At 37.6% G+C, this 19,956-nt stretch overlaps 1 protein-coding gene across 5 annotated transcripts in view; it reads right to left on the reverse strand.

Annotated features, from left to right (window-relative positions):
- Positions 1-296: 296 nt before the first annotated feature.
- The window catches only part of MUSK (muscle associated receptor tyrosine kinase), an 88,385-nt gene continuing 68,725 nt past the window's right edge, over positions 297-19,956 (reverse strand). For 2 of the 5 annotated variants that reach the window (XM_057722825.1, XM_057722823.1), the window contains 7 exons: positions 17,792-17,798; positions 12,151-12,414; positions 8,766-8,941; positions 4,101-4,302; positions 3,429-3,620; positions 2,134-2,282; positions 297-979 (listed from right to left, as the gene is read on the reverse strand). In XM_057722825.1, coding sequence (XP_057578808.1) covers positions 297-979; positions 2,134-2,282; positions 3,429-3,620; positions 4,101-4,302; positions 8,766-8,941; positions 12,151-12,414; positions 17,792-17,798 — 1,673 coding nt within the window. Of the gene's footprint in view, positions 980-2,133; positions 2,283-3,428; positions 3,621-4,100; positions 4,303-8,067; positions 8,092-8,765; positions 8,942-12,150; positions 12,415-17,791; positions 17,799-19,956 lie in introns of all 5 variants that reach the window. The other 3 variants (XM_057722827.1, XM_057722826.1, XM_057722824.1) reach the window with 2 other exon arrangements.

Here is a 19,956-nt window from a genome sequence, read left to right on the forward strand (position 1 = left end):
CAGGAACTGAATAGGATGACATTCTTTCCTGTACAATATGTAATACAAACTTTCCCCATGAGGAAGAGTAGTTATCTCCGCTTATCTGACATTTTTGCTCCTTTGCCTTTCCCATCACCCACTTTCCACCCACTCCATGAGTTCTGCCCAGTATTTTTCTAAGAAACAAACAGCATGGTACCTCTGCCTGCTGCTGTTCTTTCCTATCTGGGTCTCCTTCGGCCTCTGGCATCGGACTTTTCTGGATCCTAGAGTCTGAGAGAAGACTGGAGAATGCTATTTGTCCATCTTTGACCTCAGATACCCATACTCCCCTCCGCCCGCTCGCACATGCGTTCCAGAATTCGGTGGATGCTGGTGAAACTGGGTCTGTCCGCAGGCAACTTGCTCCAACACAGACGCATCAGATTGTATAGTTCCAGGGGGCAGTTCTCTGGGCAGGAGAGGATGTTGCCATCCCGCACGTAGTAGATGACCTCCTCGTGGGCCATCCCGTAGTAGGGCTGCAAGCCATAGGAGAAGATCTCCCACAGGACCACCCCGTAGGCCCACACATCAGACTCCGTGGTGTAGCGATTGTAAAAGATGGACTCCGGGGGCATCCAACGGATGGGGATGGCGTCGTTTTCATTGGCTTTGTAGTAGTCAGCCGAGTAGATGTTTCTAGAGAGGCCAAAGTCGGCGATTTTCACAACCATGTTCTCACCCACCAGGCAGTTCCTGGTGGCCAAATCCCGGTGGACAAACTTGCGCTCAGAGAGGTAGGCCATGCCCGCGGCCACCTGCCTGGCGATGCACAGCTGCTCGGCACAGGAGAGGGGCGGGGGGCCGGGGCTGGAGGCCTGTGCCCCGGGGGCCAGGTCACTGGGACTGAGGCTGTGTCTGGTGTGAGGGGACATACTGCGGAGGAACTCATTGAGGTCACCGTAGGCCATGTATTCAAAGAGCAGGCACATTGGCTTCCCTACCGCACACACTCCTGGAACCAAAATAAGGCCCCTTGTTAGAGGTTGTGTTTCTAAAGTGATACGCTGGAAAAACTTGTCCAACAGCAAATGACTGGATCAGAAAATGGGCCTTGGTTTTCTGTAGAGACCATCATAGTCGAACCCTGACCCCCCTTTTCTTTGTGTACACATCTCCTGTTCATCTATTAAGATTCAGCTGACATATCACTTCTCCTAGGGTGCCTCAGCTCCTGACCTTTCCAGGATCCGATTTTCCTTCCATCATTCCTTATCCTTAATCCTGCATCCTATCTACCAGCCCTTTAAAAACAGAGATTATGTCTTAAGTCTTCTGTAAATTCCATACACCTACCACATATCCGGGGAGCAAGTACTCCATAAATATTGGGTGAATGAATTTATGGATGGATGTTTGCTTTAAGTATGTAATGCAATTGCTCTGTTTTTCTGCTTCCTTTCCGAAGAGGGATGATAAGGAAGCTGTTGTATGAAATTTGGAAAGGAGCACAGAAACAATCCAAGATCTTAGAGAAAATTTTCAGGTTACTGCAGTAAAACATTTAGGTAAATTTACAGTGTGCATTCCAGAAAGAAAAAAAAAAGTTAATATAAACAGAGCCTTAGATTTAGTGCCAGGAAGACATTTGTTAATTCTACAGTCTTGCCGTATTTGAGAGGGAAACTGGACAATTTGAAATATTAGATCAGATGGTCGCAATTTCACATCAGCATAAAAATAGATTATTAACTATTATTTTTTTCAGGCAAAAGTTAGAAGTCTGTTCAAAAAGGAAGAGAAATGAGAATGCTATTATCTTGGCTTGTTTATTTTGGGGTTAGTTTTTAATTCCAGGGACTTTAGCAATCAGTGCATTTATATGTACTATATAAATTAAATTAAAAATTAAAATAAAATTGGTAAAAGGAAGCTAATGAAATGACAAAATATTTCTCTGAGAAATTTTTTAAAACTTCAATGTTTTGAACTTAGGTGATTTAATGAAATAGTCTACTGCCTGGTACTGAAAATATTCTGTGGAGAGGAACAGAGACACCTCTCTGATCAAGGAATGAAAGCAAAAACTTAAGTGAAGTATGAAAGAGAAAAGAGTGGGCAAGCCTCTGTTTTCTGATGCAATACATTTCTTCCCGTATATTTTCATACCTAAGAGTTTCACAATGTTAGGATTATCAAATTCTGCCATGAGGGCTGCCTCCCTCTGAAAGTCTGCTTGCATATCTGCTGAAGCTTCTTCTTTCAGCATCTTCACTGCCACCATTGTGAAAGGTTCGTAAGGAAGTAAGCCTGGAGCCCTGAGAGATACATTATTTAGCAAGAAATCAAAGATCAGGAGTATTACACATAGTCACGTGGTAACTACCCACGTTAATACACATCCCCATACTCACGCAGCCTTTCCCACAGCCACAGAAGAAAAGAAAGATGCCAATGGCAGGTCACACTTAAAACTCCTTGACTCCAATGAAAAATCACTGGGATTATTTTCAACATAGATTAAGTTTAAAAATGCATTGTTTATAAATAACAGGAAATCAAAAGTGCCCAGATTCAATGGGATCATCATTACCATCCTAACTTCTTAATCTCTTGGCCAGAATCTAAATTCCTGGAAGGCAGGGACCATGACATATTCATCTTTATATCCCCAAAGAGCCTAAAAGGGTGCCTTGCATATTTTTGGTTTCCAATAAGTATTTGTATGAGATTTTCATTAATCATGTAACCTCCATACCAGGGCCACTAAGAGTAGAGGTAAGCTTGTGTCCTGCCCAAGAGCAACAGGCCCCAAAGTGGCAACTGGTGATTAAAACCAAGTCCACTTTCTGTGGCCAGCTGTGTGTCTGTGGAGCTACACCCATGCAGAGAGGGTATTTTATTCCAATTCACACAAAGACATTAATTGGGCTAGGGTTGGCCCAATACATACTCCTTTCTTGAGCTCATTGTTTTCTGGCCTTTTTGCATTATTTTTTCCCTTTTCTGTCTTGCTATTCTGTGAACATTTAATATCTACACGTCAGGCTCTGAGTTCTTAAACTGAAATTCAAAGTAAATTTTAAATGAAGTAGAGATTATAGCAAATGAAAATAGAAGAGATTTTAGAAGTATTTACTAAAAGCAATGTGAGAAATGATTATTTAAAATGTATGGCAATTCTCTTCTGAAAAGAAAATATGATTAAACTTTGCTAATTGCTTATCATCGGAATGTTTTATAAAGATTCTTTTCATATACACAACCCTATTTTCCAGCAGAGAGGGAAAATCAAGGTCCAAAGTACAGTACTCAATACAAATAAGGTGAAAGATGTAAAGAATGAACTAATTTGATAATAACTGTTATACATACTACATAGAATCAAGGTTATGGTCTGGTAACTTTTCAGACATAATGTATTTCAGTGGGTGGATTTTTTTTTTTAACACGGGCAACTTTACCTTGCTTGAAAGACCCTTCCAAATGCTCCCTCTCCGATGTCTCTCACATATTCAATGTTATTCCTGGGATACTCCAGGCTGAGCAATTTGGGATTCAAAAGAAGTGGCATCCTCTGGTACATGGGGTTGGGATGAAGTCTGTCTAGCAAGAGCTCAGAAGGAAGAGTGGTGAGGGTTACAGCTGCTGATTCTCTGCAGGTAAGACAGGTAAGATCAATAATGAGCTGAGGACCAGGTGAGAGCTTTGTACTCAGAGACATGGTGTTTAGGAGGACACAACACAAATCATACTAAGTTCACCAAAGATCCTTCCACTTTAGAGCAATGAAGAGTTTGGTTTGGTTTGGAGCCTAAAGGTACATTTTTTTAAAGAATTTTGCCACTATCCAATCTGGTAGTGGCGGTGGGGCTGAGGGGGCTGATAGGGAGAAGGAACAGCCATATTCTTCCAAATTGTGCTTTAGAGTCTATCTGCTGTGAAAAACTAACCTCAGGACATGTGATCCTATGCAAAAAAGTCACTGACATTTTTAAAGATCATGGTGGGGATGCTTAATGTTAAAGCAAGGCAATGGATGTCATAAAGAGACTGGCAGTGTTATATGTATCCCGCCTCCCATCTCCAGCTTCAATACTAAATATGCAAAGGTTTTTAAAATGTTAGAATCTCACCTTTTCTTATTTTTCCATTGTTTTCGTCTTCGGCAGCCATAAAGAGTGGTTATGGTAAGAAGCACGAATACAGCAAAGCTGGACATGATGGAGATTATTACTGTCATGGAGTATGTAGGTGAGACAGAGAAGGAGGACGAGGAGGAGGAAGGCACATTTGGAATGTCCACACTCGGCTTTGAGGATGTCATTGGTGGGAATGCTGTAAGTCAACAACAGTTTTTTCATTCATTCTTAAGCTTTTAAGCAGCAACTTTTGTATTCAAGCAATCGGTAAACTAAATTTGACTACGTTTAATGTATCAGGTTCTCCCTGGTCATATATCTATAAAGTGCAATTGTAAGGATCCAGTGAGGTCCAGTTGTAAGTAAATCCAGCTTATAGAATCACAGAATTTTAAAGATGAGACTCGGAGAAAGGAAATATTTTTTCCAAGACAAATGCAGATCCTGGGCTAGTGTCTTTACACTCATCATATTGTTTATGACCTGACAACAATCATAGAAATTGTTAAGTTATTAAATAAAATATCTTCATGAAATTGAAGTCAGGATTGTCTAAAGCCGTGTTTTTATACATATGTATTGTTGATTTACAAACAAATAAGTGGAAGAACATGGAAAACGGAAATAAGACGCAAACGAGAAAGTTCATCTAACAATTGAACTCCTGTCAAACTCCTGTTAAAAAGGTCAATGCAGTATACAAATACGGTAAAATCTGTATTACTACTGGAAACCAGAAGATGTCATAGTAATATCCCTCTGTTTGTAGGGTGCAAAGTCCATTGTATATTTATTAAAACAACACTATGAATTATATTGTAAATCCTTTTAGTTGGTTGAGTAAAGACAAAAGCATGGATACAGCATGTTTTAATAATATAATCAACAAGAATGTCTTAATAGTGAAGAATGAACTTTGTACCCTAAAAAGAGAGAATAAACCTTATTTTCAAATATTTATGGGATACTGACAGACCCAATCTTTTTTGTCAGGTCACAAAGGTGAATCTCAGTAAATTTTAAAAGAGGAAATTATGCAAATCTATTCTTTGACCAAAATGCAATTAACAGTAGATTAAATAAAACCCAATAAGACATTTAAAAAAGAAAAAAATTAATAACCTTTCAATCAAAGAGTAGAAAGTAGCCATAGTTACAGATAACAAAATAACTTCCTAACAGTGATTATGAGATTTGGCCAAAGATGTGCTCAGTGATAAACTCATAGCATCATCCCCTTCCATTAGATAAAAAGAATGAAAGTGAATGAACTAAACATTTAATTCAAACTTTGGAAAAGAAACAAAATCTACAGAAAACAAAGGAAAACAGGTGATAAAATAACAGCCATGTACAAGCAGAAATTAATAAGTTAGAATACACATAACACAAATGATAGAATTAAAAACTAGGTCAATGGTTGGTCTTATAAATATTTACAAAGTAGTCTAATCAGTGACATTTTAATTTTTGAAAAAATAAGGCACAAACATATAAAATTAGGAATGATAAAGTTGTTTTAACAATAGATTCAAAGGTCAATAAAAGTGAAATAAGATGTAACTATGCAGTTACATTTTAAAAATCTTAAGGAAAATGATAGGAACACATTATTAACCAAATTTGAAGAATTAGAAAATCTGAAAATAGTCATAACCAGGAAATTTAAGTCATTATAGAATTATGGTTACATTCTTTCAGCCTTGGAAGATACAACTGGAGATACAATTTCCACAGTTTTATAATATATTCCAGTAAGAGAAAATTCTTTCAGATTGTTTTAGGAAGTTACTATAATACGAATATCACAACCTGACAGTGTTAGCACGAAAGAAAAGTGCAGCATAGATTATAGAACATAGATTTAAAATGTCCTAAATGAAATATTAGCAGTTGACTGCAATATAGTAAAAAAAAAATAATGATTTCATAGAAGGAACTATATTAATATAACACATCACAAAGTCAAAGGAAAACTTTCATTGCAGTGGGTGCCTGAAGCCATTTGAAACAGGACACTTGTAAAAGCAGAGATTATGAGGGATGCCCATGTATGACTTAGTCTAGGCATGGACACAATGATTATACCCTGAGCACCAGTGGTTAAGCAAGTGGTTCTGAAGCCTGTGGAGACCAAGTTTGGTTACCCTTGTGACTCAAGCAGGCACCCAGAACTAGAAGAATATTAGCACAGTAGTAAAACATCCGTGCAGGACCAATGACAGCATTTCTCATCAAGCATCACAGCAGTGGTGGATGTAACAGACTTCCCAGGTTCCTCTGTGATGGTTTGAAAGCTGCTCTGACTTTCTTTGGACTGAGTCATTTGAGGATTTGAAAAATCAATCCAAGATAAGTAGGGAGGGGGGCTTAAACTGGAGAGCTAAACTTCCTGCTAATAAGAAAGTAGGAGCAATCATTAAAAGACAGGGAGAAGGGAAGCAAGAAGGAAATATCCAAAAGATAAACTAATGATTAAAAAAATCTTCTATGACCCTTCAAAGTGAACTGGTAATATCCTTTAGAGTTTACTCAGAATTCAAGAAACTCTCCAGGAAATATTTGAGGGCTTTACACGCTCTCACAGAATATGGGACAAGTCTACCTAATAAGGATGCCTTCTCTGCTCAATGAACGACCTACCTGAAGATCTAAAGCCGATTTCTTTGATAGCTGCATTTAACTCAGGGAACATATTTTTAGACATTACTCACCATATGGTCAGATGAAATGTTTGGTTTATGACATCTGGAGTTCATTTTCTTACATATAGCAAAGATTTCATAAAATGATTTAGCTAATCTATGCAGCTCGCAATGCCTTCTAATCAGTATACAAGGCAGAAATCTGGATGCTTTTGTGCGTGTTATTTCTGCCTAATCTAGGATCGAAGATCTGCATCTTTCAAGCAGTAAAGCCTCAATGAACGCTTGAATGGATGAATGAGTAAACAACTAAAGGGTAACAGAGATCACAGTCATCAATTAAAAGTCCAATCAAAGTTAACTTTGGTTGCTTGCTTAAGTGACAAAGAATTGAAATATTTCTTTTCATTCTTTCCGAGTTGGGAATGACAACTTGATAGGCTTCCAGAATAATAGATTTTTCGGGTTTTCCATAGCTGTTCTTGTTTCCTAGCCCTGAGTGATTCACTTGCGACCAGTAGCATTCTTTCTTTCAATACTTTAAGTCTTAGTCCTTTAATAAACTGGTAAAATCAAGTCCAGGCAGTTAGACAAGTGCAGAAGCAATTAGGCCTGGAATATCTATCCCAAGAAATGAATATGGTTTGAGCCTTAAACATGGAAATCAGAGGAAGTTAACTGACATGAAAAATTTTTCTAATTTCATTCTGAAGATTTCTGCATTCTGGTAGGTTTAACGTACCATCTGATATAAGTTAGTTTCTAGGGCACCACTTTTCAAGCAACTTTCTTGAATTTATTCCTAGAGATTTTGAGATTATCCTTTCAAAACCATTTGATTTGACCCTGTAAACTTCACACTGCAAATTAGCTGTCTTAAAAACACCTATCTTCCAAAAGAAGGATCTGTTGTCATAAAGCAAGAGCATGAATTGGTTCAATGAAGAAATAAACATTTGTTTTCCTCTATAAAGAATTGAATGACACAAAAATCATGAATGCAAAATCAAAAGGTGATATTTTAAATTGGTTCTTTTATAGCCATAGGAGCGATAAAGCAACTTAATGACCTTGAGGCAGGAGATAGGATTTGTATCAATCAGTAAATATGGTGCTCTCCATGGCCTAATTGGAAGCTATACACTGGAATCTCCAATGATCTTCCTTCATATTTTACCCTGGGTGAATATACTGAAAAGCCTTTGAGAGGAACGGTACGTTCTGTTCTGGACATCATGAAATATGGGTGTAAATACGCATGCATGAATCCAGTTACATACACATAAGGTTTCAAGGGCACAAACAAAATTACTTACTTGTTAGGTTTTCTTTTTTATAATCTGAAGGGGAAAGGATAAAAATTTGTTTTAAATGAACATCCAGATAGCTCCTATGTTCTGTGAGAAAGTGCTAAGAAATGCAAAGTTCTCTTTCAGCTTTTTAATATACAATGGGAAAACATTCTTCGCATTCAAATGCGAAAGGATTGCATCTTTGAAATTAAACCAGCTGTTAGGGCTCACCACATAGTTCCTTACAAATGGAGTTCATTAAAGCAACATGCAGCCATTCAGCTTTGTTTTGTGAGATCAGCATTTGCAGACACGTGGCTTCTTTTTTGCATGCTGAAAAATCTGCTTCCTTGGCTAAGAAAGAGGACTTTATTCCTTTATTCCACTCCTCTGACAAAATGTGAAATGTTTCTTAGCCATTTCTCTGCATATTCCATAAAATTTTATAAGCTCTAAGATCTGCTTATGAAGTAAGGTAAGATCTCAAGCAGCAGTGAAAAGTGCTCTTTAATTTCTTGTAGAATAAATGGAATAAATCCTTATGCTAACCCCTGCAATTAGGAGAGCAGGAGGATTCTGTTATTAGGTATGGAAGGAAGGCAGAACTCAAAAAAAAAAAAAAAAAAGAAATGCCTAGAAATATTAGATTTAAATTCACATGTTAGCTTCCTCAAAATAGTAAATTTCTCTGAACCTCCAAAGTCTCGAGAGAACTCTGTTACCTAAATATGGCAGTCTGGTACAGGCCACGGGGTCCCAGTGCATGCTGGGGAGTTTGTTGCAGTCTGGCATGGAGAGCAGATGTATCCCAGATCTGTAGAGTCCCCTGTGGGTCTTTTCTTCCACCACCAGCCATTCTTTTGCACAGAAGAGCTCCTTGACTGCCAGGCAGTATTCTCTAAAATAATTTAGGGGAACAAAATTTGATGAATCATAGCACGCTGAAGCCAAATTGGTGGTGGAGCCTAAATCCTGTGCTTTCAAAACATCATCATAGTACACTGTTTGTTCTTGCAAAAGTGTTTTTGTAAAGGTCCTTTTATTGTAAATACTGTGAGACTTTATGAAATATGTAGTCTATTATCCCATGAGATGACATGCTATCTTGTTTTTAAAGCATCACTAATGCTACTGGGGAAAAGAACTTTCAAGTTCAAAAGGTAATAGATTAGGAATCCCAGGTATGTTTTCTCTCAACTTCATATTAAAGTAACTACAAAGGTGCAGAAACAAGTTAGGCAGAGCTTTAAAAGCACACATACTGAAGTCATGGATCATTGTCAAGCGCTTTCCAGACTGGGAGGTTTTTCTGTAATCTCAAGGCTAAAGGGCAGGGCCTGAGGACCACAGTTGGCATCTCTATGTGCTCTGTTCTCTGAAACAGAAGAGCATCACCTTTCTGGAAGGTTATAGGAAGGCTTGGGGGTCCTTACCCAGCCCTACCCTTGGAGAAGCTGAGTCCTGTCCCATTACTGTGTATGCTTTCATCTGAGAAAGCTAGAGTAATGTCTATGTGAATAGGAAGCTGTAATGTTCATCTCTGTGTTGTACTATGAGTGAAGAGGTTGAAGAAAAACTAGATGGATTAGTTGGACTAATTAGAATTTTGTGGATTAATATTTGTTCAAACTTACCTTATAGAAAATAAGATAGATTACATAGTAGAAAACCAGGTTAGTTCTAAATTAAGATATTGGGGAGTCACAATAAGAGGAAATTAAAGATAAAGAAGTTAAGGATAATAACAGCAATGTCATTCATTCAACATCTGAAGTATATAGAGAGGAGGAAATTGTGTGAGTGTGCACATACATGTGTATGTGTACCTACATATACATATTTTTTAATACTCATGCCTACACTCCCACTGTCCCAGGCAACCACTTGCCAATATGGACCAATTGAACAGATGTAGAATGAAAGGGCTGTGCATACGAATGTGATGGGATACAATGGGGGTCCTGAGTACAACCGTGGGATGTAGATTCTTAATACGTCTGCAAAGGAAGGGGGAGCAAAGGGGCTTTTAGGCTCCTGAGAAGCTGAACAACTGGGGAAACATTGCTTGGCTTGCTTCTTATTATGCCTGGTCCCATCCTTGGGTCACATAAGCACATCTTTCTGCATTCACGTGTTATAATTAAACTGTGCAAAAGCAGTATGAGACAAATGAAAAAACTCTGTAGCCTAACTATGTGGAGAAAGCAAATACCTGGGGAAATTATTTATTTTTTTTGGCTTCATTGGGTCTTAGTTGTGGTACTTGGGATCTTCATTGTGGTGTGTGTGCTTCTCTCTAGTTGTGGTGTGCAGGCTTTCTTTCTCTAGTTGTGGCATGTGGGCTCCAGAGCACATGGGCTCTGTAGTTTGTGGCATGTGGGCTCTCTAGTTGAGGTGTGAGAGCTCAGTAGTTGTGGGACACAGGCCTAGTTGCCCCGAGGCATGTGGGGTCTTACCTCCCTGACTAGGGATCGGACCCGTGTCCCCTGCACTGGAAGGTGGATTCTTTACCACTGGACCGTCAGGGAAGTCCCTATATGTCTAATTTTTAAACAATTATTAATTATGTTTGAGAGAAAAGAAAACCTTAATAAAATATAAAAATGTGAAAATTTCTAGACTATTTTTTTGACCCCAGTATGAATAAATTGTTTATAAGGATTAAAAAAATTGAAACAATTTTCAGATAAAAGTACTTATTTAAATAACAACTGGAATTAGGAAAAAAATGTTAAGTATACTACAAACGGCTTACAGATTTAAGAGATAATTAACTAAGTTATTCTAATAAACGTCAAACCTCAATGAAAGGGATTTTTTTCCAAAAAAACCAAAAAAGTTAAGTTATTTTCAATCTTGAGAAAGGACATTTGTAGCCTATGCATGTAAACTGGTCTAGTGCATAAATGTTGGAAATGTACTCAATTCATTTATTTTGTGCTAGCATATGAAGATACAATTCAATTGTAATTCTGGTGGTTCCTCAAGAGATACTTAGATGTCATGTCTGATGACAATATAATCTTAGGTGAAGAAACAATAAATTATATTAGTCTTAAAATGTCTCCAAACCTTCAAAATCTTCAGAAGGTGCAGAATGGAGCACTCTATTTTAATGACCTCTTTGTAGTGCTTGTATGCTAAATAGAGTGCCTAAAAACTATTTCAGTATTTAAATATTTCCTGGTTTTATTGAAACAGTTGGAAATGTGCTGTGTTGGTAGTCTTCCTGTGTTTTCTTGAAAAGCAAACAGCATCTATCCAGTTTCTAATATATACCATAGGTGAAATTTATCCTTTAATCTTCTCAACTCTGTTTTGCAAATGAGGAAACTGAATTTAGCCAAGATCATATACATCTAAAAAGCAGTACAAACAGTATATGAACTTTGTTCTAGTTAGCTCAAATTTCATATTGATTCCTGTCTTTCTACATAAGTAGTAAATAAAGGCAAAGATAATTCTTTTGAACGTAGGTTTATAAACGTCAATGCTTATAGAGGATGGGGGGTTTAAAGAAATATTTATAACTACTTCCACCTCCCCCACCCTCCATGAGACAAGAGTGTCAGTACTTAATTAGAATATTGGGTGGAAAATTGTACACTCTAAATATATGCAGTTTATTGTCTGTTAACTGTATCTCAATAAAAGTTCTTAAAAAAAAAGAATATTGGGTGGAATGTATATTAATATTCTGAAATGCTCACCAAGATCTCATATTTATTGACAAATGATGCTGAAACACTTGATATGGAGTCTTTATTTTCTCTACTTTGGCTTACTGATGAGGTCCATGTTAGTCTGAGATTTTGTTTTTTACTTCCTAGGAAGCAGGGATATTTATGAATGTGATAATAATGTGAATGATAAGAAATGTAATCAAATATTATACCTATTATAACATTTTCTAGCTCAGAGCCCTTGTATAATGGGGTATCATCAGTGAGTCACATGACGGGAATTTCGTCCAATTAATTACCTTATATTTTGGACAAAGCCAGCTTTTGCCTTTACTATTACTCATGACAACTTTCTCTTTTGAAAATTTCCTGTTTGCAGACAGACAAATGGAATGTTTCCATTTGTTTATTTTTTTGATTTTACCTGCAGATGGGTATAGGAGTAGGTACCACCCCAGGGTTGCATTCTTGGAAGATGTGGTTACACAGCAAAGCTTCAGCTGCCGGCCGGCAGAATGGGCTCACTGCTTTCAGTTCATTCCAGGCGGTGTGGACCAGTAGTTCTTGGGCCTCCTCAGGGTCTGCGTAGGAGTTGTTGAAGAAAACAAGAGCATCTCTTGCCAGGACAGCATTACACACCTCCCCTCTGTACTGGGCGCAGTAGCCTTTGTTATCTTTCTGTGGTTTACTGAAAGAAGCAGTGAACAACATTCCTGATCACATGCTATTTCTTAGCATTCCATCTGCCTTTTGTTTGTTTTCCATTTCCACATCTGCATCACAGAAATAGAAGACTGTACCAGCAAATTGGTTGAAACTTTCCATCTGAATATTGTCTTCATTTCCAGCAGCAATTATATTACCTCTAGCTACTCCAGAGGGCTGTGATGAGGATCAAATGTGACAACGGATGTGGAAAGCTTTGGAAACTCTGAAGGCCAGAGTGGATGGGAGTATTTTTATTGTTTCCATCATAAATAAAATTTGACTCCACATTTCTTACATATAAGTGGACATAGTGAATAAATACATCTAAAAATGCATTCATCATGATGACTAATAAGTGATTAAGAGTAGTAATTGCTCTGATCCAAAAAGCTTGCAGCTTGATGAAAATAGTTTATTTAAATGTTATGATAGCTGGCACACATCTTCCACACTCAGATCCTCTTACTCATACATCTTCCCAGCATTCCATTAAAGAATAAGAAAGCCAGGGAGGAGAAAGCATTGGCTGTGGCTCTCAGAGGAGCTAAGGAGCATCTTCAGTTTTGCTATTTTCTCACCACATGTCTCAGGGAGAGTCATCTGATCCCTCAAGATGTCCTAATCTGTAAAATAATGTAAGTAATTATCCTGAATCCAGGTTATTTTGTGTTCATGGATAATATAAGTGCTAGCACAAAAATAAGATTCAAAGCTTATCTGCTCTAACAATTGAAGAGGACAATAGGAAAATGGAAAGTGCTGCTGGTACTCTCTCCACATATCTACTGCTCCCTTAATGCAATGCTGAGAATTATAATAGTAACTCCTATACCCACCTGACAAATATTTATTGAGCACTTATTACGTGCAGGCACTGTAATGGTTTCAATATATCCTTATGCCTTCCATCAGATATATTGTCAACAACGACAGCGGATTCAAGTTGCGCTCTCGTTTAGATTTGTACATCTGTTGAAATTTAGGATTTCATTGTCTTTATATAAAGGATTTCAAGGAAATAAACTTAAATTGGAATTTGTGGGAATTGTTTAAGCTGCTAACAGACCCCATTTTAACTTGAAAAATTGATTAGAAGTCATCATTGACTGGTCTTTGAAGCAAATATATTAAATGAGATATAACTCATTCAGGTAAAACAATGAACTTCCATGAAACACTGTATTTTAAAATGATGTTTTGTAGTATAGAATCATTCTCTAATTCATACTAGCCTTTTACTAATTAGTCAACATGACTTTTATTGCATTACTTGTAATTCACTGGGGATTTTAAAAATGAAGTCCTTGAATAAGAAAACACAAAACTCTCATGAAAACTTGGGCCCTTTAAGGTTGAGAAAACACCCAGAGAAATAGCTCACGACTCAATCTCCAAGAGAACCCAGGGTATGATGACATTAAGGAAGTTCTAGACAGACAAGAATACTGTGCTTTAAGAAACTGAATAATAATACCTAATAACTAATAATACCTCATAACTAATAATACCTAAAATGGTCACAAATATTGATAATCCTTCCATAAAAAGAGGATGGATAAAAAGCAGGTGTGACTCTTTTCACTTAGAAAAAATTGTATCATGTAAAAGTTAAGTATTTCTCCTAGTGTCTGAGCTGACAATTATTCATCCATGTTCCACAGTCATGTGTTAACTATTGAATGACACTTCTTTATTTCTCCATGAATATTTTTAATTAAAAACTTCATAATTTTTTCTTTAATTACATAAGCAAAAATCATTTTTAAAAATAAAATAGTGGAAAAATTACACAAAAGAAAAGTTAATGAAAATAGCTTCAGAGATAAGGATTATTAGTACCCAATTAAGAACCCATTCTTTTCTCTGAATTTCTGCTGCTTCTCTTTTAAAAAGCTCGAGAAAAATCTTTAGAGCAACCTCAGTGTGAATTAATAGTACTAAGTCCTCATTGATTTTGAGTACTAGCTACATAATACAAAATAAAAAAAAGAAAAAGCAGAATAGGTTTTGAAGAGAAATGAGAAGATCTTGGTTTTAATTTTGATTTGTCTTCCTACCAGCTTGAAGATAACTAGCCTTAAACCATACAAATACAAAGTATATGGTTCTTATTAATTTTCTACGTCTCTGCAATGTTCTGGGAGCATTAAAGGCAGCTTTAGTAGTATATCTTTGCTTGGATTAACCCCACAAGGTAAAGGATATATAGGACCAAATATATATACAGGAATAGAGTGAGTGGTTTAAAAACACAGGGAGGACAGATGTGCTGAACAGTGTGTGAATGAAAAATGGCATGTCTTTTGTGGGTGGCCTGCATTTTAATTTCCCTTTTACCATACACACATACCTACATATATAAAGAGACTGCACAGTCACAGTTTCAGAGTTTGAACAATTTCCTTTTCCTTTTTCTCCCTTCTTTTGCCATCTTATAAACCTCAAATTTTAAGCAGTGATCAAATTTCAGCGGCAAGATATGGAGGCCAATGGGGCCATTTTTTCCCCTCACCCTCCTAACCCTGTCTCTGAAAAAAATTTCTTTTAAGGAGGTCACATCAAAACCCAGGGAAGAAGATGAATGCAAAAAAACTTCCATTGGTGACTTCTGTCTTTTGCAAGTGACGAATCCCCTTTCTATCCAACCGAAGTTGTGTTTCTCCACATGCAGCTCTTGGGACTGCCGATGGAGTAACAGCAGAGGCAGCTGGTCCTGTTGCTCATGTGAACAGGTCACAGGGTTCTGTTCACAGAATGCTGGTTATTTTGGAATGATCTGCTGGACCACCTCCAAAAATTCTAGTTAATATTGCACATGGAGCCAGTCTCTCTCTTGCCTCCTGACAGACTGAACCTAGCTGACCTCCCTTTCTGTAAAGTTTCTCTTTTTGGAGGCAACAACTGATATTTGATCCCAATTCCCCCATTTTAACTTCTCTCATAACAGGCAACTCTTCTTGGTCAAATGGAGTACCTAACGGATTCTTACTACATGTTTTGGTTTTATTTTCTCTCTGCTTTAACACATATGGATCACATTCAATAGAATACAGTTGACCCTTGAACAACATGGGTTTGAATTGTATGGGTCCACTTATACATAGTTTTTTTCAATAAATACTACAGTCCTATATGATTCCATCTGTAGTTGTTTGAATCCAAGGATGCAGAATGTGGATACAGAGGAACCACATAGACAGAGGGCCGACTATGAAGTTATAGGGCATGCTGGTTGGGGCCCCTAAGCCCTGAATTGTTCAAGGGTCCACTGTTTTAAAATCTGATCTTCCAATTTCTATGAGGGAGACATCTACTCCCTTTCAACACCTAATACAATACATTGTCCAAGGGCACATCCAGATGACCAGCCATGGGGTGGCTGGTTGGGACAACCCTACTACCCCAGTGGAAACTCCACACCTTCTTTTCCTGCCCTCCCCAGGGCTGGCACATGTGAGAACGGGACCTCTCCTCTGGTAGTGACACCAGGCCTCCCACTGTATTTTCCCAACAAATGTGATGGCTAGGGCTGTACACCACCCTCAGTCTCCAAAGCAAACTGAAATTGGCTTTAGCCTTTCATGCCTAGTGTCTTTGCGTATGATTCATTCTCTAAGACACAGGTCAGCAAATAGAACTCACAGGTCAAATGTGGCCCACTGCCTCTTTATATCACCTGTGAGCTAAGAATGGTGTTTATGTTTTTAAGTGGTTGAAAAAAATCAAAAGAAGGGAAAATGACAGGAAATTCAAATTTCAGTGGCCAGAAGTAAAGGTTTATTGGGACAGAGCCAAGTTCATCCATTTCTGAATTGTCTATGGCTGCTTTCGTGCTTCAACAGCAGAGCTGAGCAGTTGCAACAAGAGACTGTGACCCACAAAGCCATATACTTACTATCTAGCCCTTTGCAGAAAGCCAAAACTGCATGTGTTATCACAAGTGAAAAATGGTATGGAGTTTTCTTTAGTTGGCATTTATTTGACTATAATAAGTTAAACAATTTTTATTTGCGTTTAGTTGCATGTGAATGATTTATTTCTGTTCTTGAGCCCTTAGAATTTGTGCATGCTTCCATTATTATGCTGCCTTGTAATTAATGTGTGTGTGTGTGTGTGTGTGTGTGTGTCCCCTAGTAAAATGTAAATTCCTTGGGTGCAGGGAATATATTCAATTTTTGTTTCTCCACTTTCCAATATAGTGCCAGGAATAGAGTGAGTTGTTTAAAAGATGCACAGAGAAGACAGGTATGCTGAATGAAAGACAGGTGTATGAATGAAAGATGGTATCTCTTCTGTGGGTGGCCTGCATTTTAATTTACCTTTTCTCATGTTTATGTCATATATTCCTTCAGCAGATATTCAGCTTCTCTGCAGAATCCCTGAAGTCGGGACTCTGTCTCTTAGAACTGTGATAGCCACCTAAGTCTCAATACCTATTCATCAGGTAAACAAATGCATCAAAGCTATATGAATTGGGGAAAAGATTGAGAACAAACTCAATTTTCTTATGCAATGAATTATTTCATTCCATGGAATTCGAATCAATGGCTTAAGTTGAAGGTGCGGGTCACTTGTGGTGCTACCTGGGGTAGCATCGTAGTTGTGAATCTGTGTGCTTGAGTCTGTCTGTTGGGGCTCAGATTAAGGCTTTGTGGTTAGCTATGTGATCTGGACCACTCTTGTGCCTCAGGTTCCTCATATAAAGAAAGAGGGATGATAGTTCTTGCCTCATAAAGTTGCTGAAACGTTAATATGAGAACAGCGGTGCTCAAAAACGTCCTGAAAAACTTAACTGCTGTTATTATTGTTAGTTAACCATTCTGAATCTCAGTTTCATCATTTGTAAAACGAGATTAAAATAGTTACCACACATCATAGAGTCTTTATGAAAGTCAATTTTATGCAAATCAAATACTGTAAGTTTCAAAATGTTGCATTACAAGGTCTTATTTTCTTATGTGCGGGATAAAGCTATGAGGGAGATTTTGGGAGTCAGTTCTGTGTCTCTTTTCCAGCCTGTCATTTACTAGCTGTGTAAGTCACGTGCCCTCTCCAGTTCAAAGTAAGTCTCTTAGTTTCTTTTTCCTACAATAGGGATGATAATAGTACCTATTGCATAGGGATGTCCTGAGGATAAATTTTTAAAGTGCATGTAAAGCTCTTAGCATAGTGCCTGATACATAGTAAGTATTCAATAGACGCTGCCTACCTTCATCTACGTCATCATTTTGTGAGACTATTAAAAGGATTAGAAACTAGAAAGCTTCTGAAAGATTACAGTGCTCAACAAATAATAGGTACTCAATAAATGGCATGTCAAAGCAAAACAAAAGATTGGTATAACAACGATATCTTACCTCCATTCTAGTAACAGCAAAGGAAGTTCCCACAGGAAATCAAATTAAAGGGGAAAAGAAACAAAAGTTAGTGCATTTTCACCACAAGGTTTATAAGAGATAGTTTTGATACCTCTAATCCTTAAGTTTCTTAAAAGTTCTCTGCTTCTGCTAGGAGGCTAGGTACTACATTAACAGGCAGATTTGGAGAAGGAGAGTAAGAAAATATGAAACGTCTCCAGAAACTGAATTCTTCTTTTCAAGCTGAGTCAGCCGTGGCATCGTTAGCCCAGGCAGTATCACAGATGAGAATTTCCCTCTGTTGGCTGCCCAAGGACTTTGCCTCAAAAAAGCAAAAAGTGGAGGTTGAACCGGAAGAGGAGAGAGGCGATGGGTGGTGGAGCTGTGATTTTCACAGACCCACTGGCTTCACATGGTCACACAGGGTTCCACACTCAGAAGGACATGCTTAGTTTAATGTTCTGTTGTTATCATCTTGAAACACTTAATACTTTTTTAACAAGGGGACCCACATTTTCTGGATAGAACAGATGGAAGAAACATGAAGAAATTCTTACAGAGAAAAAAGTTTCTAATTTGGAAGGAGTAAAGGCAGAATCTAATAGCAGCTGAACAGGGAAACCTGTTGAAACATGAAAAGGCCAAGGTTATGTACATGAAAGAGCCCTCAATTTAAGATGTAAAAGAGAGGACTCAATACCATGGAGATGAACCAACACCAAAGAGAATCCAGCCATAGAACTTGGGAAGAGATACTAAGCTTAGATAGGCTTCTATTTCAAGGACAAGTGAGGAAAAAAAATCAAGGTCATTTAAGGGTGCTAAGTCTTTTCAAGAATATTAAGAGAATTAAAGGATGATTCACTAGGCTTCCATGTGTTTCATACAGAAATTTCTCCAGTCACATTTTCTTTTGGGGGGAGGGTGGGGAGCAGGGAAGGGGTCCAAGGATCTTGCAATTATAGACAAGTGCTTTTATCTCAAAACTAGATTTTTAAAAATTCCAAAAATTTCCAACAGTCATCAATATTTGTAGTATCTTTTCCATTAACTGGAAAAGCCAATAAAATGTTGGCTCTCTTCTAAAACATACAGCCAATCTAATATAAAAAAGCTGCCTGATTGTAAAAAGAATGCTTACCTCTTGCAGAACAGCTGGTAGCAATTTAGTGCGGCTACTGGCTGTTACTCATTTATTCTTTTCCCTTTTATTAAAAACAAAACCAAACACCTTTAATCCATTGGAAACCAGATGAAGCCACCATGAAATGCCAAGGGATGGGGTCTGTTTTGTTGATAAGAACACTCTCTACCTATTCTGGCTGAAGCACTGACTGATAGAGGGAGTCGTGTTCTCCTGAGACATCACCCCATGTCTCACAATTGGGGAGAACATTGTGGGGGACACGGAAGTGTGACTGTGAGACATGAGAGAGGGTGTGAAACATGGTAGTATGTTCAATCAGCTATGCTGATTATGAAATAAGAGTCCAGAGTTCTAATTTTTTCTGTAATATGAAACATCAACTCAAAATATAGAAAATAAAACTATGACATGAATGGATAAAGAAGATGTGGTATATATACACAATGGAATCTTAGCCATGAAAAAGAATGAAATAGTGCCATTTTGCAGCAACATGGATGGACCTAGAGATTATCATACTAAGTGAAGGAATTCAGACAGTGAAAGACAAATATCATATGATACCACTTATAGGTGGAATCTAAACTATGATACCAATGAACTTCTTTACAAAACAGAAATAGACTCACAGACATAGAAAACAAACCTATGGTTACCAAAGGGAAGGAGGGATAATTTAGGAGTTTGGGATTAAAATATACATACTACTATATATAAAATAGATGGCCAACAAGGACCTACTGTATAGCACAGGGAACAGTACTCAATATCTTATAATAACCTATAGTGGAAAACAATATGAAAAAGATATGTATATATGTGTATATATATCTGTACACACTGAATCACTTTGCTATACACCTGAAGCTAATACAACATTGTAAATCAACTATATTTCAATGAAAAATAAAAAAAATAAAAACATGTGGTCCATTTTGGGAGGGTGGGGAACTCCAGTACTACCATGTCAGATTTCTACCTGCTGTCTAGTTTTGGTTATGCTACATAGTTTCATGTA

Source organism: Hippopotamus amphibius, chromosome 2, assembly GCF_030028045.1.
Source record: "Hippopotamus amphibius kiboko isolate mHipAmp2 chromosome 2, mHipAmp2.hap2, whole genome shotgun sequence".
In the NCBI taxonomy this organism is placed as follows: domain Eukaryota; kingdom Metazoa; phylum Chordata; class Mammalia; order Artiodactyla; family Hippopotamidae; genus Hippopotamus; species Hippopotamus amphibius.